Here is a 26358-nt window from a genome sequence, read left to right on the forward strand (position 1 = left end):
CGGTCATGGGGCCTGAACTCTGGGTCTGGGCGCTGTCCCTCAGCTCTTCAGCTCAAGGCTAGCGCTCTACCACTTGAGCCACAGCACCACTTCCGGCTTATTTTTTTTCTTATGTGGTGCTAGGGAATCGAACCCAGGGCCTCATGCATGCAAGGCAAGTGCTCTACCACTGAGCCACCTTCCCAGCCGGGATTTAATTTTTTTGAGTTCCAAGTATATTTTAGATATGAGACCCTTGTCTGTTATATGGCTAGTGAAGATCTTCTCCCAATCTGTGGGCTTTCTATTGATCTTGCTAGCTATGTCCTTTGCCTTGCATAATCTCTGCAATTTCATGCAATCCCATTTGTCCAACCTTTCTTTGATTTGTTGACTAGGAACTTTTTTATTAGCTTGTTGCAGGGAAGATTCTGAGTGACTAAAATCATGCCTCCATTGTTGTGTGCTACTGACCCACATTCTACTCAGTTTTGTGAGAGAGTGCAGCACAGGAAAAGAATGTGTAAGACAGAAGACAGGTTAGGCTCCCACCCAGCCCACATGGTGCTTGTCTTGTCCCTGGGGTCACAGTTCATTCCTCAGAATTGTCAGGCCCTAAGGAGCCCCTTCCGCCCAACTCTGCATATCAAGGTGTGCTTGCAAGGGAATCCTGCTTCATTCCTCTCTCAACAACACTGTTCAAGTGACCTTCAAGATTGATTTGGACCATCAAGCTTCTCTAAAAAAAAACACTGGGAAATACAATGGTGTAAATTTGATAGTAGCCTAGTAGCCAATTGCAGAAACTATCAGGTTCAGGCACATCTGTAAGTGAAAACACAAATCACTTTAAAGACAGGAGCAATCAAAAGCACATTGAGCAAGAACTATAGGAGGAAAACCCTTCATCTTCAAATCTGGTTTCTAGCTGGTCTATTTCATCTAGGAGAGCCATCTGGAAAATAGAAATTTGGATGAGTTATCTGATAATCAGCAATGTAAGTAGAGCAAACTTGATAGTATTTCCCCTTCTTTTGATGAAAGCCTGTTGTGTGTGTGATATAAGAGGAAATGTAAAAGAAGCACTATTAGTCAATAGCAGAGACTCCATCAAAGCTAGATAGCTTATTATGGGTTAAGTGAACAGTCAAGAGATTGATGGATATAGTTTCAAATTAATTCAGTGTAGACTGAAATTAAATATCTTTATTAGAAAGATTATAACTTTAGTAAAGGACAAGAACTCTAAGGTAAAGATGATGAGGAATATCAAGTTAACCTAAAAATCATTGCATTTTTCCATGAGAAAACAGGAGGCCTATGCTACGGCTTCACGTGTCTAAAGAAGCTAAAGAAAAAGGAATAAGCCCCGTCAAATATGTAATCGCTAATTCCCATGATCATGCTAACTTACTTTTAATTAGTTGACCTGTCTACAAAAGTAGAATTGAGCCAGCACCAGTAGTCACACCTGTCATCAGATCTCAGGAGGCTGAGATCTGAGGATCGCTGTTCAAAGCCAGCCTAGGCAGGAAAGTCTGTGAGACTTGTATCTCCAATTAACCACAAAAGGCTGGAAGTGCAGCTGTGGTTCAAGTGGTAGAGCAATAGCCTTGACTAAGGAGAGCTCAGGGACAGCAACCAGGCTCCGAGTTCAAGTTCCAGTACCAGCACACACATAAACAAAGTAGAATTGTATGGTTTTGCTATATGATTCTAAAATTTTAGGCCACATGGAATGTATTTTCATTTACATACAGCAAAGTGAGTGTCTCTAGCCAAATAGCTTTCTTTCCTTTAGTGGAATTTTCCTACTTTGGAAAGGAGATCATGAATATCTGCTATCTTTAATGGAAATTTGACTTCTCTCTATATTTTATATTTGGGTTTTAACATAATTTGAATTATATATAGCCAGCTTTTACCCAATCTTCACAGTTGAGACAATTTCCACTTATCATAAGTAAAAAGTATCTTATTTTTAAAAACATAAGTAGGACATTCAAATGTAAATTATTTCATACTTTTTATTTAAAGAGAAAAAATATATGTGAAAGATTTTGTGTTTTAATTTTAGCTACCCTTAAGTCCTTCAATCCCTAGTTTCTCTGTTCTTTCAGAGTCTCCTAAAATAATTTTTCCATATAAAAATGAAGCCAGTAGTTATATTTGGGTACTCTGCAAGTAAAAATGTACATATCCTCCAATTTTCCAACTCTTGTGTGTGTGTGTGTGTGTGTGTGTGTGTGTGTGTGTGTGTGTGTGTGGAGATGAAGATATTGTCAGTTGAAAATAGCTATCATTTACCCAAAAAACACAGCAACTTTGTGTGCCAGTTATGAACAGTAAATTTGTTGATTTAAACTTCAAAAACAAAAGCCATACAATACACAACCTAGTCATATATATATATACTCATATATATACTCATATATATATGAGAGTATATATATATATATATGTAAGAAACACATGGCTGAAGGGATATATATATTCTACTTTTGGAAGTTCTCAAATACAATAATGCTTTATTAATTTGGAATATATAACACTTCAACTGGAACTAAGAAGCTATTATTTCTGAGGAAAATTAATGTTATAAATGAGGCCGTAATGCACAGTAAAGTATATGTGTAAAACTATGCAATTTACAGAACTCAGATCCTACAGTCAAATGCTACGTGTCTACATGATTATAACTAAATAGTAACTAAAGTAGTCATCTTTGTCTAAACTTGGGGGCATAGTATATATATATATACACACATACATATCCTTATTAATTTAAAAATGAGTAATTTATTAAATGTTTAAAGAATAAAGTATTAAACTGGGGTCTGATCAGTAACTTAAATACTTAAACACAGAGGCCACTGAGGAAGATTTAACTTTGTTCTAAGGAATGTTTTCCTAATAATAATGTTATTTGATAATAACGGCATTGTCGTTGACAGAACTGTATTTCTTCACCCTGTGTGATCACAGCAGAGTCACTGGAAGAGCTTTAAACACTGACAGCGCCTGCTCCACCCCAAAGGCAGCCTAACTTAATTAGTCAAGAATGAGATCCAGATTACTGCTGGTTCACACCTGTAAACCTAGCTACTCGGGGGCTGAGATTGAGAATTGTAGTTGGAACCAGCCAAGGAAATACTGTGAAATTCCTATTTCCAGTTAACCACTAAAAAGCTCTAAGTGCAGCTGTGGCTTTAATGGTAGACAGCCAGCCTTGAACAAGAAAAGTAAAGATCAGCCAGTGCCCAAAACCTGAGTTCAAGCCTAAGTACCAGCATAAAAGTGTGTATATTGGGGGTGGGAGGGATGGGGAATGGAATCCAACATGGTACCTTTGTAAATAAAACAAATAAAGAACAACAAAAAACTCCTCACATGATTCTAGTGCAAAGCAGGGTAAAGAGCCCAAAGTAAAACGTATGCTTAAATTTAGAAAAAGTTTGCTTTTAATTAGAAGAATGTTGACATTGTAGGAATCACCCCTGCTCATAATGACCCTAACACTGGGCCTGGATAGCTTTCTTTTTGTTGTTTCTGTGCAGTTGTAAAAAGTCTGTCAGTTGGAGATGGCACTAATGGCTCATGCCTGTAATCCTAGCAACTTAGGGGACTAAAATCTAAGGATCGAACCATGTTCAAAGCCTACCCAGGCAGAAAAGTCCATAAGAGTGTTATCTCCAATTAACCACTAAAAAGCTGGAAGTACAGCTGTGGCTCAGAGTAGAGAACTAGCTTTGCATTCAGGGGCAGTGCCCAAGCCCTGAGTTTAAACCCCAGGAACAGTGTGCTCACGTGCACGGGTACACACACACACACACACACACAAGGTATCTGTCAGTTGGTTCCTAAAGTAGAGACAAGACAGAACCCAGATTTCTAGTGGGGAAGTGACTTGGAACTTTACTCTTATCTCTTCATGCCAAGAGTCCTTTTTTGTAACTTATGAAGAGATAATAAGTCACTTATTCATTTGTTGACCCAACCATATGTTATATTTCCTCTGAGATCCCCAGAAACAAAAACAATGAAGATAGAAATTAGCTAGCCATAGTCCATACTCTTAAGACTGTCCAAGATTTTCTCTTGCATTCCACACTGATTTCTTTGACAGGTGAGCTAGGATTCAGAGTTAAGATTGCCAAAATAGCTGAGTGCTTGAGGCAACAACATCTTTTTTGACATATTTTGCATATATCATTCACAATTTCTCTTTTATCAATAAGCAGGTCGTTTCCATGGATACAAAGACTGAGTGGGTGTTGTAGTAAGAAAAGTAGCTGTGCCTGTGCAGTAAGTATTTGCAACAAGCCTATAGATTACAATGAGAAACTATACAGAATTATTGGCTAATAAAGGCCAGCTGAACTGAGTAAATAAATTTGAAGGCAGTCCAATCATTGAAGACTCAAAAGGAGAAAGGAGACGGTAGTATGGGGGTAGGAACCTTTCATCTTCCAAGGGCCATTTAGACATTTGTAATATCATGCAAGGGCCATACAAGATTAGCAATACACGCAGAGGACCATGGACAGCTGATGAAAAGCATACAAAAAGCATGTGCCAAATGATTTGGGGGCCTGTGGGCCAGAGGTCTCCTACTCCATGAATAAGGAATGAACTCTACCTCATACAACATGAGCGTTACCTTCTCATTGTACAGTGAAGAAGCTGAAGTTCAGAGAGGTGGTGATTGACCAAGTCCAGAAAGTCACTATGCAGAGCTAGAAATAAAAATCACCAGGGGCTGGAGCTGGCTCAGTGGTAGAGGGCTTGCCTTGCATGCATGAGGCCCTGGGTTCGATTCCTCAGCACCACATAAGCAGAAAAAAAAAAAGCCAGAAGTAGCGTTGTAGCTCAGGTGGTAGAGCGCTAGCCTTGAGCTGAAGAGCTGAGGGACAGTGCCCAGGCCCAGAGATCAGGGCCCACGATCAGACCAAAAAAAAAAAAAATCACCATTATTTCACTCCAGTGACTGAGGTTTGAATTAAAGGCTAGATAACAAATAGAGCTGGGCAAAATCTACCCCCGTAGCATTAGGGTCATTGGTGCAAGTAGCCTGTCCCTAAACAAACATTTTTACTCTTTCAGGGCTACTCACTGCTTTTTTTAAAACAGTGCCTGACCTAGCTGGGGATCTACCTGGACTCCAAGAGCCAAGGGAAGAGATTGATATCTAGGTATAGTGCTGGAAAAGAAAGAAGGTTAAAAAAGGTTTAAAAAAAGGTTAAAAAAGTTCTGTATGAAAAGAAATGAACCCAGGAGTTGCCACTGAACTCTCAAGTATAATTCAATAAGCTCACTTCAGTGTCCTCTGCAGACTACTGTAGGTAGAAATAATCTTGTTTTAATAAAAGCAATTAAGGTAGGAAGTACAGAAAAAATATGAAAATAAATTTAAGAGAGGCATATCTGATTTTTAAAAACTACTATAGAAACTGTTATACTTGCTTTCATCTCTTAGATAAATTAGGTAAATATATTTATCATAATTGTGTCGATCAGATAAATAGATATACTTATCTATGTAAATATTTATGTATTTATAAATACATAATATATAATAAGTATATAAATGATTATACTTGCCTATGTAATAAGCGTAGTGCTAGGATTGTGAGTTATATGTAATTACTTGTTTTTCTTTTGTCATGCACCATTATCAAACAAGCATCTTCCATCTCATTATTTAATATGTAATAATCATACTGCAACATATGTAATTATATAAATACTCATAATTTATAAAATTATAAATAATTCTGTCCTCATATACTACAATGTATTTAACCTATTGTTGGGCACTTAATTTAAAAGATATAATACAATTCAGAATGAAATAATGGACTGAAATAATAGACATTTTAAAGGGATATACCAGATAGCTTGAGTCTCAGGTAGGCAGACCTTAGGAGTAGGACTTGCATCTAAATTTGATCCTCAAACTTGATATGTCTGTAATTCAATTTTGTAAATACCGTGAATAATGGGTTCTTAGGAATTATATAGTCATTAACTAAAACTAAGTTATAATGTAATTTAGAAGTATAACAATCCAGGCATAAAACATGAATACCAGGTGATCTTGTCAATGTAGAATCCAAAAAAATGTTGATTTCTTGGTATAAGTGACAGAAGGCTTATGGTTCGAGGTTGAGAACAGCAGGGAAATCTGGACAGGAAAATGTTCATCGGTGAGTACTGAGTTCCCTTTAGAGTGGAAAAATAAGTTCTTCTGTTCTGTTGCACAAGATAGCAACAGATAATGTAGACCCCAACATACAGAGAAGAAAGAATGTTGCATATTTTCACAATAAATAAATGACAAATATTTGAGGAGATAAATATACTTACCTGGCTTTAAACATTATGCAAATGTACATCTGTTGAGACATCACATATTACCCCATATATCATTCAAGAGCAGACTGTCTCAGATTCTCTTTGCCTCTAGTGTGACTGGCAATGTTTGGGAGAGTGGCTGTCCAAACAGTTCACGATGAGCATGAGAACAGGAAATCCAAGTTTATCATCTTCAGTCACTGAGACTTGAAAGTTGGTTGTTACGCAGCATGCCCTGTCTCATCCTGACTGATCATATACTAACTCCGTGAATGGAAATAAACTAAGTATAAATAATTGCTCTTAGGAACTAATCAGAATGAAAGAAAATAATTAGATTTTCAGCTGTTTCACAGCCCTCATTAAGTTACTGTTTAAGACTTTCCCCTCTCAGACAGTCCAGACCAGGTAATGCCAACATTTCCCTTCTTGAGTCTTTTTACTTTTATTGATTACTTCTGACAGTCATAGTCTTTCATTATTGTTGTTTCATTTTAAAAATCACATCACATACTGTTTAACAAATGCATAGTAAGGAATCAAATTAAATAAAATCTATAAGCTGAGCTTCCTCTCCTCTACCAGTCAATTATCATTTTGAAGTCTGTCCTTCCTGCAGTCTCTCTGTGGTTTAAAGTACAAATGGAATTCCATTCTTAAAATGTTCTGTGTTTTGTTTCTTCATTTAGTTGGGTATCTCTTCACGTCAGTACACACTGACTTGCTTTTTTTTTTTTTTTTTTTTTTTTTTGGTCAGTTGTGGGTCTTGAACTCTGGGGCTGGGCACTGACCCTGAGCTCTTCAGCTCAAGGCTAGCATTCTACCACTTGAGCCACAGCACCACTTCTGGTATTCTAGTGGTTTTTAGAGATAAGTGTCTCACAGACTAGCTTGCCCAGGCTGGCTTTGAACCCAGATCCTCAGATCTCAGCCTCCTGAGTAGCTAGGATTATAATTATGAGCCACCAGCACCTGGCTTGCATTTTTAATGCTATTTTTTAATGATGTTGATCTTTTGCTTTCAGAAGATGTGGTATACTCCATTTAAGCAGTATCCTAAAGATCAATAGATGTGGGTTGTTTGTTTTTGGTTTTATTTCCTAGTCTTTTGCCATTGTTTGTAACATTTCAATGGACATCATTAGAAGATACATCTTTCATGAACTTATGTGAACTAGTGAAGACGAAAAATTCCTAGTGTTTGAATTCTGAATTGAAAGAATTTTTCAATCTTTCAATTTTTTGGTTTAGATGCCAGTAAATATCAACAGATACATATCTCCATAAGTTGGATCCATTTACATCCCTTACCATTATAGAGTGAAAGTTTTTATCTTTTTCCACTTCAAGAATACAGTGTATCATATAACTATTTTTAAATATGTCATCATAATCTTGAAATAAAATATGGTTTTGTTCATTGAGAATGCATTTTCTGACTTATATATGGTTGTGTTTGTTCTTCAAGTATGACAATAACTTAAGCCAAGTAAAGGAAGTCTGAGTAGGATTCTTGCTCTTTAACTTGTACCAAAGTCAGTGTTTGAATCTCAGCGAATAACCTTTTTTTAAGCCCTGAGGGAACATTCTATTGTCACTCCACATACTTGTAAGACCTTGATGTAAATATTGCAGGCTAGATTTTGTTTATTTTTGTTTTTACCATGACTTCTTTCAGGCAAATGGACTGGGACCTGGCCAGCCCTGGAACCTCTCAGTTAATTGCTTTTCTCTCCTTGTAGCAATTCAGTTTCGTGTCCTTGCCCACTGATGTGCTGGAAATTGAGGTAAAGGACAAGTTTGCCAAGAGCCGCCCCATCATCAAGCGTTTCTTGGGAAAGCTGTCGATGCCTGTGCAGAGACTTCTGGAGAGACACGCTATAGGGTAAATTTACAATGGGTTCTAACTATTATTAGACTTCAGCCAATGGGCCATGCCTCAGGCAGTACCATACAATACAGGCTGATGGGAAGTCAACCTAAAAGTGTTACATTTCCTTGGCTCCTCCCATGAATTATATTGCCTAAGCCACATTTAATTAAACAAATCCTTTCCTTTCCCATTATTAGTATATCACTAGTAATATATCCTGTAAGCAAGTAGAAAAATCCTGAGACTATTAAAAGAAGTCATGGGGGGGCTAAGAAGGTGGCTCAGTGGTAGAGTGCATGGGTTCGATTCCTAAGCATCACATAAGCAGAAAAAGTCAGAAGTGGCGCTGTGGCTCAAGTGGTAGAGCACTGGCCTTGAACTGAAGAGCTGAGGGACAGCGCCCAGGCCCAGAGTTCAGGCCCCACGACCGACAAAAAATAAAATAAAATAAAAAAGTAAAAGAAGTCATCAAAGAGGCATTTTTTTTCTGAATGGATAGAAATTAACATTTGTTTTGACTAAGAAGACTATTATGTTATTCGCATGCCTGTCTTGCATGTAGGATTTAATCAATATGCAACATTTCCATAGCAAATGCTAGGTTTCTTGCCTAAAGTCATCTCAGAAGATGCTATCACTTGAAAATTCTAGATTAAATGGATGAAAATTTAAAAGCATGCACTACCATGGAATGATAGCAATTATGCTGTTTGCAGAATTCAATTGTATATGACAGCATGCTTCTGGTTTTTAGAACTTTTGCATTCATGTCTGCTCAAGATTCTCTAAATTAAAGTCAACTGTGATCAGATACATTCTCCATGAATAATATGTATTTTCTTAGGTAACAGCAACTATATTTAAAAATGTGAGTCATATCACTATAAATATAAACTTATGTTTCAATATGATATCATGAGATCTCAAAAGAATAAGGGAAAGTATTCAGCTGGGTATCAGTGATTTATGCCTGTAATTGTAGCTACTTGACAGGCTGAGGCTGGGAAACTCTGAGTTTGAGGCCAACCTGGGCAGAAAATTTCATAAAAACCTTTCTCAACACATAGTTGGATGCAGTAGTACCACACTATATGGGAGGCTGGGATTGACAAGACTGGGTAGCTTTTCTACCTCCAAAGAGGAAATTGAATGTGGTGATATGAGTCTATGATCTCAACAATAATGGATAGCCTAAAGTAGGTGAACTGTGGCTCAGGTACACTCCCGCCCCTTCCCATAGAGAGGAAAAGAAAGATCCTGTATCAAAAATAACTAGCAAAAATAAATTAGTACTGAAGGTGTGGCTTAAGTGGCAAAGACCAATGTAGCAAGTTCAAGGCCCTGAATTCAAACACCAGTATGACCAGAAAAAAATAATAAAGAAAAGCAGGCATAGTTTTAAGCATTTTAAACATATAATATTATTGTTATTATCAAGATGTTGTACAGAGGGGTTACCATTTCATAAATCAGGTGATGAGTACAATTGTTATTGGACAATGACACCTCTTCACTGTTGCCCTCCTTTATGCTCTGGCAGGCTAAAAGACAAAACGAGCATGGGTAAGATTCAACATTAAACACATTGTTATCTGATGTGTAGTATTTGTTCATTCAGGGCTGGATGGGTGAGCACTGTTCTATGCACTAGGCCACAGTGAGGACCCATCTCTACCATGCAGAGGAGTTTTCATTACTGGATTCCTGCATATGTTAAAGCATCCCTTTTTCACCTCTAATTGTATTCATTTCGGTCTTTTCTCTCTTTTGGTTACTTTGGCTAAGACTTGTTGACCTTGTTCATTTTTTCAAAGAACTGACTTTTTGATTCTTCATATTGTTAAGTCTCCATTTTATTAATTTCTACCCGGATCTTCAGTATGTCTTTTCATTTATTAATTTGGAGGTAGCTTTTTCTTGTCTTTCTAAAAGCTTAAGCTTAAAGTATATTATTGTGTTATTTATTTGTGATCTCTGGTTTTGGTGTTTTGCGGTGTTTTTTTTTTTTTTAGCAAAATACCATGTTATTTTATCTATCATTAAGAAACAAACATCACATGTATAAGACTTAATCAAAGGTAGTCCTATATTATCTGATATGAAACTCTGCAAAAATTTCATGCAGGAATTTACAAAATGCCCGCTCACTTTTGGTTTTCATGTCTTCCCAATTTCTTTCTCCAGTGATATTATGTATCTCTGAATAACAGCATAATTTTAATGTTTCCATAAGTACCGTGGGGGCATATCTTTGAATGAATTATCCAGGAACTGACAAAGCATGCAGAGAAATGAACTATAATATGCTAGAACACTTAAGGAGTGATTCCAATATTTTTAATGTAGGCACTCATAGCTATAAACTCCCTCTTAGAACTAACTACCTTTCCTGTATCCCAATGGATCTGATAAGTTGTGTTTTTATTTTCATTTGACTCTAGGATTTTTAAAAAATTCCTCTTGTCTTTCCTTGAAGAAATACTGATTACTGAAATGTGTATTGGCCAATCTCAATATAGTTTCTGTTGTTTATCTTGCTATTGATTTCTAATTCCATTCCCTTATGATCTGACAAGATACAAGATATGATTTCAGTCTTCTTGTATTGTTTAAGACTTGCTTTATGGCCTGGAATATAATCTATGCTGTAGAAGGTCCAGGGGCTTCTGAGAAGAATACAGTGTGTATTCTGCTTCTGTTGGATGGAATATTTGTAAATACATCTGTGATATAGTTTAATTATGAAGTTTCTTACTTGGCTCTTTGTCCAAATGATCTATTAGTGAAAATTGTGTTGAAGACACCCCACTACTCTTATAACACTAATGTATGAAACACTTCCTTTTATTCAGGAGTGTTTTTTTATGAAAATGAGTACACCAACATTTGATGCTTCTTTAAGGAAAATATCAACCCAGTGGGTTATTCGAATACATTGTTCATTGTGTAATGTCAATGTTTCCTAGAAACACTAAAACACTACCAGCCTATAATTTATGTTTTTATTTGCATACCACAAATTTTTAAAGTTGGAATGAATATAAAGTAATGGTTGTGGAATAAGCCTTCATTCTCATCAGGGACACTGGAGTAGTTCATTTCTGGCTGTCCCAAGGTAGTCATTGCTCCAGTTTCAGCCAAGATAGTGGACAATTTACTCTACTAAAGCTCTATTGTCCTCTTGGATAGCTGTCTTTTTAGTCATTTAAACAACTACTTTAAGAGGGTAGATGAGATGGAACCTGAGTCCAGGGCTGAATCTTTCTAACTGGTTTAACTGGAATTTACAAGCCAATGAACCAAGCCTACAAGTCTAGCCTTTACTCCATCCTAAAGCAGATGGCTTCCCAAAGCACAGTGCACAGCTGCAGCGACCTTGATAATATCCATTCTTTTTTTGTTTGGGGGCGGGGAGGTCTGGTCATAGGCCTGAACTCTGGGCCTGGGCACTGTCCCTCAGCTCTTAAGCTCAAGGCTAGCGCTCTATCACTTGAGCCACAGCGCCACTTCCGGCTTTTTTCTTTTTGCTTATGTGATGCTGAGGAATTGAACTCAGGGCCTCAGGCATGCAAGGCAAGCGCTCTACCACTAAGCCACCTTCCCAGCCCAGATACCCATTCTTATACATCACATATAACCCTCAGGGCACCATGTTCTGGCACTGCCTCCTTGTAAAATGGCAATGTATTTTTGAAAAATGGCAGTCTACACAGGAAAAGCAAGCAATGAACAACTGTGCCTTTCTCTCTCTCTCTCTTTTTCTCTCTGTCCTCTAGAACACAGGTTGGAAATCTTGTTCTGTAAAGGGCCAGGTAGTAAATATTTTTAGTTAGCAGGCAACATTCTCTATCCTAAAGGATCAGCACTTGCACTGTAGCATGGATATAGCCACAGATAACATGTAAGCTAATGAACAGGAATGTGTGCCAATAAAACTTTATTTATGGGCTCTGAAATTTGAATTTCATGCAAATTTCATATGCCCCAAAATATTCCTCTTCTTTGAGTTTTTGTTTTTGTTTTTGTTTTGGGGGGGGGAGGTCCGGTCGTGAGGCCTGAACTCTGGGCCTGGGCGCTGTCCCTCAGCTCTAAAGCTCAAGGCTAGCGTTCTACCACTTGAGCCACAGTGCCACTTCTGGCTTTTTTCTTTTTGCTTATGTGATGCTGAGGAATCGAACCCAGGGCCTCAGGCATGCAAGGCAAGCGCTCTACCACTGAGCCATCTTCCCAGCCCTGAGTTTTTGGTTTTTAACCACCCATATATGTTAAATAAAAAGTCATGCGTCACATTATGGATTACAGTTTGGTGACTTGGACTTTCAGTATTCCGTGAGAATTTGGTGCCAGCTGCACCCAGATGTGTTTATTCCCATCACTTCAAGGTTATCTGGTCCTGGGAAGATCCTCAGCTCCTGCTGCCAAGCCTTCTCTAGGGTTGCTGGTGTAGCAGTACTCTGCGTGGTTTGTAACAGGGGAGGTGCTAACTGGATCTGTGACAGCACTTATTTCCTTCCAGGGACAGGGTGGTCAGCTACACACTTGGCCGCAGGCTTCCAACAGATCATGTGAGTGGACAGCTGCAATTCCGATTTGAGATCACTTCCTCCATCCATCCAGGTATTTTCAGCATGAACGTCATGTCTTCTCCTAGGAGAATGTCTTAGTGTGGCTCCTTTCTCTAAAGCACAAGTAACCATGGCTCTCTCCAGACATGTTCTAGGTTTTGTGGTTCTCTTATCTGCTTCATTTGAGTCCCAGAAGCCAGAGATTTTTCTGGAAGCCAGGTTGCTGTCCCTGGACTGAAAGGCTCCTCTTCACTCTGGTGGCCCAAAGGTAGAAGATTACAAAAGGGAACGGAGATGGACACACAGCCCAGCTGGATCCAGAATCACATCGCATTTATTGTTTTATGGCTAGCTCCTCTAGGTTATAGCAGAAGGTGCTCCATAGATGTTTGGGAATTGCATACAGGAGTGAATGAATGAGAAGCATCTCTTTTTACTCATAGATAGATATAAACTGGCTAGTATCTGATGAATGTCATGTTGTCAGAGAACAATACAATTGTTATTGTACAATAGTTTTTTTAAAAAAATACCACAGATGAAATGAAAAATACAAGTGAAACAGAAAAATTCATAACTATGTTCATTTGTTGCATGCCAAAACAAACTTACCAATAAAAATGATGACATGAGCCTGGTGCCAGTGGCTCACGCCTATAATCCTAGCTATTCAGGAGGCTGAGATCTAAGGATCATGGTTCAAAGCCAGCCCAGGCAGGAAAGTCCTTGAGACTCTTATCTCCAATTAACCACCAGAAAATTGGAAGTGGCACTGTGGCTCAAGCAGTAGAGCACTCACCTTGAGCTGAAGAGCTGAGGGACAGCACCCATGCCCAGAGTTCAAGCCCCACAACTAACCAAAAAATAAAAACAAAACAATGATGGTGTGCCTGATGGTTTGTGTCTCCTCTTGCCCCACAGCTCATGTATGGATGTGGGTCACACTGAGAATTGGTAGGTCCTTTTGGGACACCTTTATGCATTGCTGTTATGAATGGAGCCTCTGAGAATTTAAGAGTTTGGAATTTATTGCTACCCATTCATTAAACTGCAATTGCACTTTTCTATGCCCAATATGTAACCAGACTGGGAGAAAACAACTATATTATCTTGTCAAATTCAGCCATTGCTGCATATTGAGAATAAGACTAACTCTTCTTCAGAGTAGACATAGGATTTAATGCTTATCGAAAAGACAGTGTCATTTGCAGTGGGGACATTGACATGTGGCAGACACCCAGTTGAGCAGCTGGGAAGGGAGAGTTAAACAGTGATTGCAGTTCCTCGAACCGCTGCCTGGTGTGGAGACCTAGTTTGGTTTTCTATTGCAATAAGCTCCAAATGACAGTGATTGCTCCCATCTGTCACCCAGCCCTTGTCTTCTCTCTACTTGCTTAAGAACCTGGCTCTCCCATTTTAGTAGCTGTCCCCTTGGGACCCATCACAGGACACTTAAGAACAAGCACCATTCGTGTGACAGGGATCATCAAGGATGGTTGGGCACCAGTTATGTAACCAGCACTGAGGTAGTGCTAGACTTGGTCATTTTACCACCAACAACCATAGCAATAACAACAAAATAATTTTTAAAAATTCCCTTGACTCACAATCTTAGAATATACCCACCGTTGCAAATTGTCGTTAAGGAGCTACAGAACTCTGCTGTAGCAGAGCTCTGCCCAGGGAGAGGGGTTGATGAGGATCAACCCCTACGTCCAGTCCCCTCACGTGGAAATCCCTTCACGATGGCTTAGCTGTGCACTAGCGCCACAATGCTTTCTTCCAGAAGGAATGAATGACTTGCTTCTCTTCTTGCCAGCAGATGATGAGGAGATGTCCCTAAGTACCGAGCCCGAGTCAGCAGACGTGCCAAACAGCCTCCTGGGAAGCAGCGGTGGGGCCCCTCCAAGTGAGGCTCCAGAGCCCGGCGAGCCCCCGAGGGAGGCCTGCGCGGTGGACAGTGCGGGCCAGCAGGTCCTGGAGCAGGCTGGGCAAGCGGAGGAGGCAGCGGTCACCACCGAGGCAGGAGACGATGGCGTGGATCCCCAGGTACCCGATGAGGCTGGGGAGCTTCTGGCCACAAAACAAGATCCCCAGCCCAGCCTGAGTGCAGAACAGCTGGCTGAGGAGCTGGAGCTGGGCGAAGAGGCCTCCCCATTGCTGCTGCTGGGGGACAGCGAGACGCCAGACCGCAAGGAGAATCAGGTAGAGGAGGATGCAGCTTCAGAAAGCAGGGCCCGAGGGGAGGAGGAAGAGGTGGAGGAGGGCCAGGGGAAGAAGGAGGAGAAGCTGGAGGCGCTGGAGCCGGAGGGGGATGCGTCTGCGCTGGACCTTGGAGAAGCCGGGCTGCAGCTGCGGGGCTCGGTGAAGAGGAAAAGCAGGCCGTGCTCCCTGCCGGTGTCGGAGCTGGAGACGGTGATCGCGTCGGCCTGCGGGGACCCCGAGACCCCCAGGACGCACTACATCCGCATCCACACCCTGCTGCACAGCCTGCCCTCCGCCCAGGCCGGAGGCTGCGCCCCCGAGGACTGCGCGGAGGAGGAGGAGGAGCGCACCCTCGAGGACTCCTCGGATAAGGATGCGCTCAGCGAGGTGGACACCATGGCTGCCGAGCCCCCACCGGCGCTGGACGAGGATGGGGCCGAGCCCGGAGGGGCTACCCGAGGCCTGGCTGCCCCTGGCCACCCCAGGAGCCACTTCCCCAGCTTGGCCAACGGTGGTGGCCGGGGCGCAGACGGGGACGCACAGCCTAGCACGGGGAGCGATAGTGACTCCAGCCCCCGGCAGGGCGGGGAGCAGGGCTGCGAGGGCTGCGACGGCTCGTGCTGCAGCCCCTCCTGCTACAGCTCCTCGTGCTACAGCTCCTCCTGCTACAGCCCCTCGTGCTACAGCCCCTCCTGTCACCATGGCAACAGCAGGTTCGCGTGCCACTCGCGCTTCTCCTCGGTGGACAGCGCCAAGATCTCGGAGAGCACCGTCTTCTCGTCCCAAGAGGAGGAGGAAGAGGAGGAGGAGAACAGCGCCTTCGAGTCGGCGCCCGATTCGGTGCAGAGCCCCGAGCCCGAGGCCGAGCCCTCAGGCACTGGGCCCTGGCACGAGGGCACGGACAGAGCCAGAGCCACCGACGCCCTGGAGTCCCCCATGGCAGGTCCAAGCGATCGGAGAGAAGGTTAGACCTCAAACCTGGTGGGAGGGAGCCCAGGACGCAGGAGCCGGGTTTGGAGAGAGTCACCGGGGGCCCAGGGCCTGTCTGGTCCACGTGTGCATGGGGCTGGGCGACTGGGTCTCAGATTCACAACCCCCAACATCAGTGGGTGAGCGTGCACTTGTGTGCTTGTCTCTCTGTTGGTGTTCACCCATCCGCAGAACGGTGGGGGCCACCAACCCAAGTGCCAGGAGTAGCCAGCCTCGTAAGACAGACCCCAGAGCGAATCCCAGGTGGAAAAGTCCATGTGCCTTCCCAGAGTGCGTTGAAGATTTAGCTGCCAATGGCTAGCATTCGTTGCAAAATATCCGTTTATTTCCGTCTGAGGGTTTAGCTAGCCCCATGTCTGTGGATAGTCTGTATACGTTTGCCACGGTTTCTGTCAGCTCCCTTCGTGTTATCGCGGTTGGTGTGGATTTGTGGTGGTGGTTGTGACTGCTGTTAGCTATGTTGGTTCATGGAAGGGAAGAAAAACGCGAATGCATAAATACCGTTGCTTCAACTAAGATGCTAATTGAAAAAGAAAATCACCTTTAGTTTTAAAATGTATATTTTAAAATGTGTGTTTTAAACCAAAGTGTTCCTTTTCTTGCTCCTGTCTATGGGATCAAATTCTAATGTGTCTTTCCTTATGCAGGATTGAGCATCAACTTCCACCAAGTGAGGGGGAGGGGAAGGGGAAAGTTGCATAATATGAAATGGTGCTGTTGTTTGTAAAAGAGGAAAACAGAGATTGTGTTATTTTACTGTTTGGTGTAAATCAGCTTCCAAAAGGACAAAAAAAAAAAGTGATGGTATTCTCCCTAGATTGTAAGCTCATTGAGGGCCAGAATTGCATTTTCTTGATGCTTAGCTCTTTAAACAAATGCTTGGCACTTAAGGTTTAAAAAAAAATCAGGAACTAGAATGAGCATAAAAAATAATTTAAAGTATTTAGTGGTGACTAGTTCTATGTTTCAGAGGAAGAAGGGGTGAGTGAAATTGTCACATATAAGAGAGACACAGGAAATTGGCAGAAGAAAAAAAATGGCACAGAGAAGCCAGAAAGATCATGGCGATGCACAGCATTGAAATACAGCCCTGAAAATAAGCATAGGATGGAAAACTTGAACAAGATTGTTTTGAATAGCTACTTTGTTGGAGGCCAGATGCTAAGTGCTGCTCCAGGGAGATTGATCAGCATCAGAGAATACATGGAAAGATAGTCCATAATAACACCATGATGGAAAGAGTTATACAGAGGAACTGATGCTTCAGACCAGACAGTAAATGTTCAGGCTTTATTCATCAAGAGGAAGGCAAAAGCATGTAACTAACTATTACTATTCTCGTTGAAAGCCCCCTCCTCTTTGACTTCTTTCGCACTAACAAGTGTTCTACCCATTCTTAGCTCAGAGCCATTCAGAGTGTATTAGCCTGGAATGTATTTTGGCCTACCTATTCAGAGATTATCTACACTATTGATTGAAACTGGCTCTGTGTAAATTTATTTCAAAGCTTATTTTTCAAAACGAACAAAGCCCCCCCCCACCACCAAAAAAAAAAAATCACTATCCTGCCTTTGAAAGATTGGCAGCGTAACAGGAGAAAGGTAGGAAAGGGTTCTGTAGCCATAAGCGGAAGTGTTTGTAGGGCAGTTTCTCATGAAGTATCTGAAGGCACCTCCGTGCTTGGCTATGGCCATTAGAAGGAGAGCTATGTACATTCCTGTGGCTCTTGAAAGGGACTATGAATCTCATGGGGCTTTGTAGATTCTGACACATGACTTAACAGCCAGTCTTTCCGCCTGGCCTCAGAAGCTAACAGTGCCTCACTAGGTGCTGGTCCCTCACACAGAGACCTACCTGACACACGCGTGGGGGCATGGCTTCTGCTCCCTTAGGAAACACTGTATTTCCCCCACCCCTCACCCTTGGCTTATGTACCTTTTAAGATTGAGATTTCTTTTACTATAGATATGCAGTAGGTTAGCAAAGGCAGGCTTAGTGGAGGATTTGGCAACAATTCAAGAATGCGCACCTTGTTACAACTCTGTCCAGTCCATTGAAGTCCAAAAGGACAGTAATATAGGCTACTGCTATTCCTTGCTTGTATTTTGTTTTTTTCTTTGCCTGTCTAGGGCTTGAACTCAGGGACTGGGCACTCTACCTAACCTAACCTTTTTTTTTTTACCACTTGAGCCATAGCTCCAGGGTTCAGGGTGGTTAATTGGAGAGATGAACCTCTTAGACTTTCTTGCCCAGGTGGGCTTTAAACTAAGATCATCTGATCTCAGGCTCCTGAGGTGTCAACCACCAACACCCCGTTTCTTTGTCAAATTTTTGCCTCATTTCCCTCTAGAAAAACTACGTTTACATTTCAATTTTTAAACCCCTTCATTCCTTCTGCAAATGAATAAAAGGAGCAAGATAATGTTGTGGCTATGAGCTCAAGCCCTGGAGGCTGGTCTTCCAGATTCATATTTAGATGCTGCATTCTCACCAAGTGCTCACCAATTGCTCTGTACCTCAGTTTCTTCATGTGCATAGGTGTAATTGTAGAATTAGCACCACAGGATAAGTGGAAGAATTAGGTGAGATTATGTTACAAAGAAACTCAACAATCTGGTAAGCAATCTCACCAAGTTAAAGTTCTTCCAGGTATTTAAACAGTGAGTCTAACTTTAACGTTGTGTGATATAGCCAGTTACAGTAGTGCATACGTGTAATCCAGGCCAAGGGAGGAGAATTGAAAGTTCAAAGATCACCTGGGCCATAGAGTGAGATAGAGAGACAGGGAGAGAGAGAGATTCAGAGAGAGGGAGAGGAGGAAGAGAGGTAGTATGGAGACAAAGAGACAGATGATATTACGGGAAGAGCACTTCAATTTGCATTTCCTACTCCTTGCTACTCAAGACAAATTTTCACATTATTAAGTACTTCAAATGTTATTCTAAGAGGTCTATCTGTGTCTACAATTTGGTCATATGATTTACGAACAAACTTTTTAAAGTCCCTCCTGTATTTGTAGCTGAGAAATAGGCTAGACCGTCAGACCCTGTAGCCAGTCTGAGCTCTTCCTTTGTAGGTGAGGTGCGGGTGATGCGCTGGGGCTGGGTCCTCCTCATACACATCAGAATCGCTTGCTTCTTCAGCCTGCTCTGTGCATCCAGTCAGCTGACATGTGTCAGTCACATCATTGCATTTGCTTGGGGTTCACAAGCAGGTGGGGTTAGCTCCATTAGCCTCAGGCAAATGACAGAATTATTCCCACTGGCTTGGAGTAATTAACCTGATTGATTGAATTAATTACAATGAGGTAAGTTTTGGATTTTTTTAAAACAGAAACTAAATTTAAAATGCAGCAGCTGATGACATAACAACTATACCATTGTTTTTTTTTTTAATTTCTAACACTAAACATATAAAAACACACATGAATGTAGTCTCTGCTCATCCACAGAAGCTGTGTTTGAAACACAGACATACCATAATGAGTTGTGCTTTGGTACAATGAGAACCCTTCTTGGAGCACATTAGAGTCTTCAAGGAACCAGAAGATTGAGTAATATTCTACAGTTTATGTAAGAATAATTATGTAAATATATACACACATATATACGTAATTTAGAAGAGTCTACTTCCTAAGCTTGTTACTTCTAAGAATTAACTAAGCTAAGCCCACCTAACTTCCTTCCTAATAATTTTTTTATGTTTAAGCAGGCCAATGGAACTAGAATGAGAGGAAATAGCCATCTTCCAATGTAAGGACATTTGGGGGAAATGATCAATATTCAAGATCCCGTACTGATCTCAACCATTATTGTTCACAGCTTCCGTCCATTTTGACCTGAAGTTTAATAGGAGTGTCCTTACTTGCATAAACCATGGAGAAAAGAGGAAGGAAAAGCTCTTGTCCTCTTGTCCTATGGCCAACAGAGTATGAGCACAGCGTGAAGCAGGAGAAAACCAATCTGGAGTTAAATGGAGGTCATTTTATATTCTGGGCCTTTTTCACTCTCCAGGGTTAAGGGTACCCAGCTACCCATCCACATAATCACTCCACATACCTGAGAGCATCATCGTGAAACAATAACACTCTTCTAGAACATTCCTCAACTCATTTGCACTGGCAACAGCACAAACTAAACCCATAATAATCAGAGACGTGCATTCTGTGATTATAAGGTTTAATTTGAACATTTCTCTGAGTCTGTCTGTCTTCTTCCTTCTATCTCACTTTCAGAATCACATGTTTCAGTCTTCTTACTTTATAATCTACTTCCTTTATGTCTTGTCTTTTCCTTTTTCAAGAGCATTGTGGCTTGTCTGAATCCTTCGATGTCTAGAGTAGTCTTGAGTTTCAACAGAACTCTAGTCTTACTTTCTTATCTCTGAGCTTCCCTACCACAGAAATTTCCCTTCTGGGCCTTACAATCTCCTTGACCCATCTTAGAAAGTATGATCTGAGAGTTTAATTCTCCCCACATCTGAAACTTAGTGTCTCTTGAAATCTATGATGAAACCATCCTATCCATAGGACAAGGTATAATTTTGGCAAGCCATCAAGCTTTTATAGAACATTATAAATGCTTCACTTTACTCACATAAAGCCTATTTTCCTTTGCTAGGCTAAAAGCAGGCTCTGTTAATTTTCTCTTGTGTTCCTTTCTCCTGTCACCTTTTATCAAGAAAGTCCAAGTGGTTATGGAATCAGACTTCGATCCTACATATTGGTCTGTATGACATAGCTCATTAGTAATCAAGTGTTTAGATTTTTTCCCTTCCCTTTTGTAAAAGAAAATAATTTCTTCTGTCATGAATGACTGTGAATGTATTAAGCAGACACAAAGTCTGCCCACTCTGCTCGTTGTTTCTTGTAGTGAATGGTTTTAGTCGTGATTTTCTGATGACATTGCCATAGCAATAAATGAATCTAAATGTCTTGACTATCTTGTCCGTAGGTGAATGCCCTATACTCCATAATTCCCAGCCAGTAAGCCAGCTTCCTTCCTTGAGGCCTGAACATCACCACTACCCAACAATCGATGAGCCTCTTCCACCAAGTAAGCTTTAGTTTTTAAAATCTATGTCTTACCTTCCTGTCAAGTCTGAACAGGTCAGTAAAAATTTGTATGTAAACATCCAGACTCTTCCCCAATCCCATGCTTTACACTGTTATCAGGAACAAAGATGGCACCTACAATATGTTGGTTTTGGTTTTTTTTTATTGTTTCACATGGGGTCTTGAAGAGGTAACCATATATTTTCAGAGTCCCTCCATTTCTGAAATGGAGAACATTTCTTTCTAAGACTTGACTAGTCCTTGAAATTGTTATCTATTATTATTACTATTATTACTTTATTTGCCAGTACCAGGGCTTGAACTCAGAGCTGTGTGCTCTCCCAGCTGGCTTGCTCACTCAGCTGGAACTCAGTGATTTGACCTACACCCCACCAGCACAACTTTTTGCTGGTTTGTTGAACATGGTGTTTCCTGGACTTTTCTGCCCAGGCTGGCTTCAAATGTGATCCTCCAGATCTCAGCTTCTGAGAAGCTAGGCTTGTAAAGGTGAGCCTCTAATGCCCAATCTCCGATTTTTACTGGTTTTAAATTTATAGTTTTGAACAGACTGTTCCTATTGTTCCCTGTCAGATTTGTTATTCACAAATAAAGCAACTTGAAGCAATGGGGGCCCATGATCTTACTTCCCCATAACTTGCATCAATGGAAAAAAGCTCTACACTTTTTCAATAGTTCTTAGGGAACCAGGCAAAGTATCATCTTTAAGGTAAAATTAATTTCACTTTCCCCTAGTAGCTGAAGAGTATAGTTAATAATTATCTAACTGGACATCTGAATGTAGGAAAATCATTTAATCACTCAGATGTTATTTTCTTATTTGTAAAACAAAGCTTAACACCTCACATGCTATTAAATGCTAAGTTTGGACTACGCGGCGCCTAAATGTCATTCTAGTTCTAACCTTTAATATTCCCTTTAATAAGTTTATGGAAAGGAAATAATGCCTCTAAGAATGCTAAACTCACTTAGCATCATGTATTTTCATAAATTGTAGAACATCTCTCTTTAGGCCTACGATATTTCTGTTGTTGTTTTTTTACACAAAAAATGACCTTTAAGATTTGATAGATTTTACCACTGGGGGAAAAAAGTGTTTCCAGCATGCAAAAAATCCATGTTTCTTTGTATTCTTTGGCCTGTGTTTACTTTAGGTAATTAGTTTGCAACATACCACATTTACATCAGAGAAACATCAGTGAAGTAGACCAGCCTGGCATTCATGGAGGTCATGAGGAGATGGAGCGTGGCCAGGTTCTGAATGTAGACTTTGAAGACAGATTTGATGTCACATTGTATACAGAAGAGACAGGCAGAGACAGTGACCAAGAGAGAAGAATGGAGTGTGACCTAAGAGTTTTAACATAGACTTCTGAAGTTGTTTACAGCTGAGATGGGAAAGAAAGCCTATAGCAGAACAGGTATAGGTGGGGAAGACCAGAGGCTTGGTTTTATTTGAGATGCCATCCAAGTAGTTGTGTCAAGAAGACAATCGAATGGGCAACTCTCAAGTTCAAGAGAAAGGTCTAAACTGTGAACATGAGATAGCATTCATTCAAACAAAACCAAAAAAAAACCAAACCTGTAATATACAGTATTACAGGGGGTTCGGGTTAAGACAAAAAGATCCATAATTAGGGTCTTCATTGATCTTATACTTCACAGAAAATATACATTAGCATTCAACAGATCCTGCATCACACACACAAAAAGTGGCCTTCACTAGATAACTTGCCCTACTATGTACAGGTGGTTTTCGGGTGTCTAAGCAAAGGATAACATCATAGTGCTTAAACCATCTAGCCCTACTAAGGGCAGAAAACCTATTTGGATTTTTGTTTTTCCACAAAATAGATGAAAGTAAATTCTTTTCTTTTTCGTTCTCTCTTAAATTTATATTATTATTTTATTTTTCCAACACTGGGACTTGAACTCAGAGCCTCTTTTTCCTCATAGCTGGTGCTTTGCTACTTGAGCTGTGCCTCCACTTCCAGCTTTTTACTCATTAATTGGAGATCATCTCTTGAGCATGTCTGCCCAGATTGTCTCTGAACCACAATTCTCAACTCTCAGCCTCCTGAATAGGAATACAGGCATGGTGCTTGACTTGTTCATTTGTTTGTTTGTTTGAGAAAGGGTAGCCCAGAACTGTTTTGAACACATGATCCTCCTGCCTCAGCCTTCTGAGGGCTGGAATGACAATCATGTACCTCCAAAATAAATCCTTTACAAATCATCCCAGAAAACACGCTCACCACTTAGCCAAGTAGTTTATGAATAAGTGCAAGAATGTGTACTAGCACTATACATTCTAGACATGTACTATATCCCTAAAAGGCTTTAAGCATCATTTTTCATGAATGATTTAGACATAGTTAAACTTAGTATCATCATTACTGCTTCATTCCCTTGTTTTTATCCTTGGAGGATTTGTAAAACTTTAAACCTTGTCTGTGAACAAGTCCTGCCTTTACTCTGGACTCCTGCTTTACTCAGCTCTGTATTCTAGGAACAGGCAGAGTTCCTAGTTTATAGTTTAAAAGGACATTTTCCAAGTGAATTAAATAGTGAAATGCCCTTAAAAGATTAACGCTTACTCTTGGTTGGATGAGTCATGTTGATTCAAGAAAAACAATTGTTTGGGAAGCATTGCCATTTTAGGGTTTTTTTAAGATCAAACCAATTATCAAGTGACACTTAGACTGATTCTCAACACTTTTCTACATATTTACAAGGAACAGTTGACAGCTGAATTACCTAATCACTGCTTTGAGACTAAGGCTTCTGGAAAAAACTTACACAAATCTAAGCACTTTTCCCCTTTAGTTTATTTTGCAGTTACATTTAGTGTTTTCTAATATTTGGGTTTTCATCGGGAACTATTTAGCAGTCCTTCGAGTCAGACCTATGCCATGATGTTTCCAAACAAATATGCTGTCTACATATAAAACCGCAAATATGCCAAATTTACTTTTCCGTTAAAAAAGTTAAAAGTTGCTATGTCATTACCTGAATCATTAATACTTGACCTTACTCCCAAAAGCTACTTCCTCTTGAGAGCTTTTCTCATTTTTGCAATCATGTGTGTTTGTCTGTTTCTTTTCCCTTAAATCCAATATACTTGCAGCATAACATGATCAGGTTGCCTCTCTTTCCACTCCATTGTTAAGCGTGGAGTCTAACAGCTTTGCCCATACCCACCCAGTAGACATTGCTCTTCTATGCCAAGTTCATATGTGAACATGACTTCCAGGCCTATTCATTTCTGGGGCTTTCCCATGCACCTCACCCCACCCCAGTCCCTGTCTGTGCACCTCATCTGTGCTCCTGCCTTTCAGCTTTCTATGGGTTGAGTTTAATTTGGAAAGTGATGAGTATCTTAATCTTAGGCTCCTCCTGCTGTTTTAGAATGTTTATTTAGCAACAAGAGATTTACATTTTTTTATCTTTTTCAATAGTTGTTATTGGGTTGCATTGGTTTGGGCTAGAAATATTTGGCAGTCATGTATAGACTGAGTATACATTGTGAATTTATAACCTATCTAGGCATTTAACCCTTCTCATGAGTCACCAAAGCCTGATAGACATGAGAAAGTTGCAGGGGCAGTATTTTAGGACCAAAGTTAAGACTGGTTTTAATTCAGAGCCATTGTCTCTCTGTCACTCACCTTCTGTTAGATTTAGCAAAGAAAAGATGCTGTCATTCAGAATCACAGCATCAGCTATCCCTGGAGGATGCATCCAATCATCCACAACTACTTCTTGAGTAACCAGCAGATTGTGTGTGTGTGTGTGTGTGTGTGTGTGCACGCATGTGTGTGTGTGTGTGCGTGCGTGTGCTGGTCCTGGGGCCTAGACACTGTCCCTGAGCTTTTCTGCTCAAGACAAACAGCTCTCTACCACTTGAGCCACAGCTCTACTTCCAGCTTTTTGGTGGTTAATTGGAGATAAGTGTCTCCCAAACTTCCCTTTCCAGGCTGATTTCGAACCCCAATCCTCAGATCTCAGCCTCCCAGGTAGCTAGGATTACAGGCATGAGCCGCCAGCCCAACAGAATATTTTAAGAAATAAATTAAGCAGGCTTTCTCTTTAGAAACCATTAGTTCTAAGCATAGCTTACATTCAAGGAACCATAGTCACTGTTGAAAATAACCTTGCAGAGAGCGTGAGCACATTAGACTCTTTTCTAAAGGCCCAGTTCCACATCCCTCCCCCCAAACTCAGAGGAGGTGCTTGGAGAGGGTGACACTGAGCCAACGGCGAGTTCTACCTACAGCCGACCTGGAAGTGGTGATCTTGTCCTTGATTTTCTTTTTGCCTTTTATTAAACATTAGATTGGGAAGCTCGAATTGACAGCCACGGGCGGGTCTTTTATGTGGACCACGTGAACCGCACAACCACCTGGCAGCGCCCCACTGCAGCAGCCACCCCGGATGGAATGCGGAGATCGGGGTCCGTCCACCAGATGGAGCAGCTCAACAGGCGGTTGGTGATCAGTATGCAACAAGCTCCTGTACACCCCAGGAAGCGGAGAATGGCAGCCACACTGTCCTCTTACACCCATTTGCTCAGAATGAGGAGACTGCAAAGTAATGAAGTAGCTTAAGAAACCTGCTCATAGCGTGCACTTGGGAAGCTAAATTGGTGGCAGAAGACACATTAGACTTTATTGTCACTTAGCAATGGGGAATTCTGGAAAAGAGTAGTTCTTAACCACAACCACCTCTCCAAGCATGGGAGGAGCCCAAGAACTCTTCAGAAATTGAATGCTAGATTTTACATGAATGCACCTCTTCCCTCCACCCCCTTTTTCTAATGGAGTGGTTTATATCTGTCACAAGATTCTCAAAAGGGAACAGAACTTGAAACATTCCAACAATAGGTCTTATAAAAACATTATAAGCCGCCTGCAAGGAAAACAGTCTCAAAAAGCATGATGTGTATTTTCTATTGTGGCTTCTTTTTTTAATCTCACATTTTGCATGTGTGTGTGTGTGTGTGTGTGTGTCCGTCCCCGTGTGTATGTGTGTGTGGGGGTGTGTGTGGGTGTCCGTCCCCGCGCACACAAGCGCCTGCATACACTAGTCCCAGGGCTTGAACTCAGTGTCTGAATACTGTCTCTGAGCTATTTTGCTCAAGGCTAGCACTCTACCACTTGAGCCACAGCGCCACTTCTGGCTTTTTTGCCGTTTAATTGGAGATTGGAGTCTCATAGACTTGCCTGTTGAGGATGACTTCAAACCACAACCCTCAGATCTCAGCCTCCTGACCAGCTAGGATAGCAGGCATGAGCCACTAGTGCCCAGCTTTATCCCACATT

At 41.0% G+C, this 26358-nt stretch overlaps 1 protein-coding gene across 1 annotated transcript in view; it reads left to right on the forward strand.

Annotated features, from left to right (window-relative positions):
- Hecw1 (HECT, C2 and WW domain containing E3 ubiquitin protein ligase 1) overlaps positions 1-26358 on the forward strand; it is a 163979-nt gene that overhangs the window by 70490 nt on the left and 67131 nt on the right. Inside the window, exons 6-10 of the mRNA XM_013033006.1 lie at positions 8076-8218; positions 12723-12823; positions 14594-15940; positions 20919-21020; positions 25373-25523. Coding sequence (XP_012888460.1) covers positions 8076-8218; positions 12723-12823; positions 14594-15940; positions 20919-21020; positions 25373-25523 — 1844 coding nt within the window. The remainder of the gene's footprint in view (positions 1-8075; positions 8219-12722; positions 12824-14593; positions 15941-20918; positions 21021-25372; positions 25524-26358) is intronic.

The sequence above is a fragment of the Dipodomys ordii genome, unplaced genomic scaffold (assembly GCF_000151885.1).
Source record: "Dipodomys ordii isolate 6190 unplaced genomic scaffold, Dord_2.0 Scaffold161, whole genome shotgun sequence".
Classification (NCBI taxonomy): Eukaryota; Metazoa; Chordata; class Mammalia; order Rodentia; family Heteromyidae; genus Dipodomys; species Dipodomys ordii.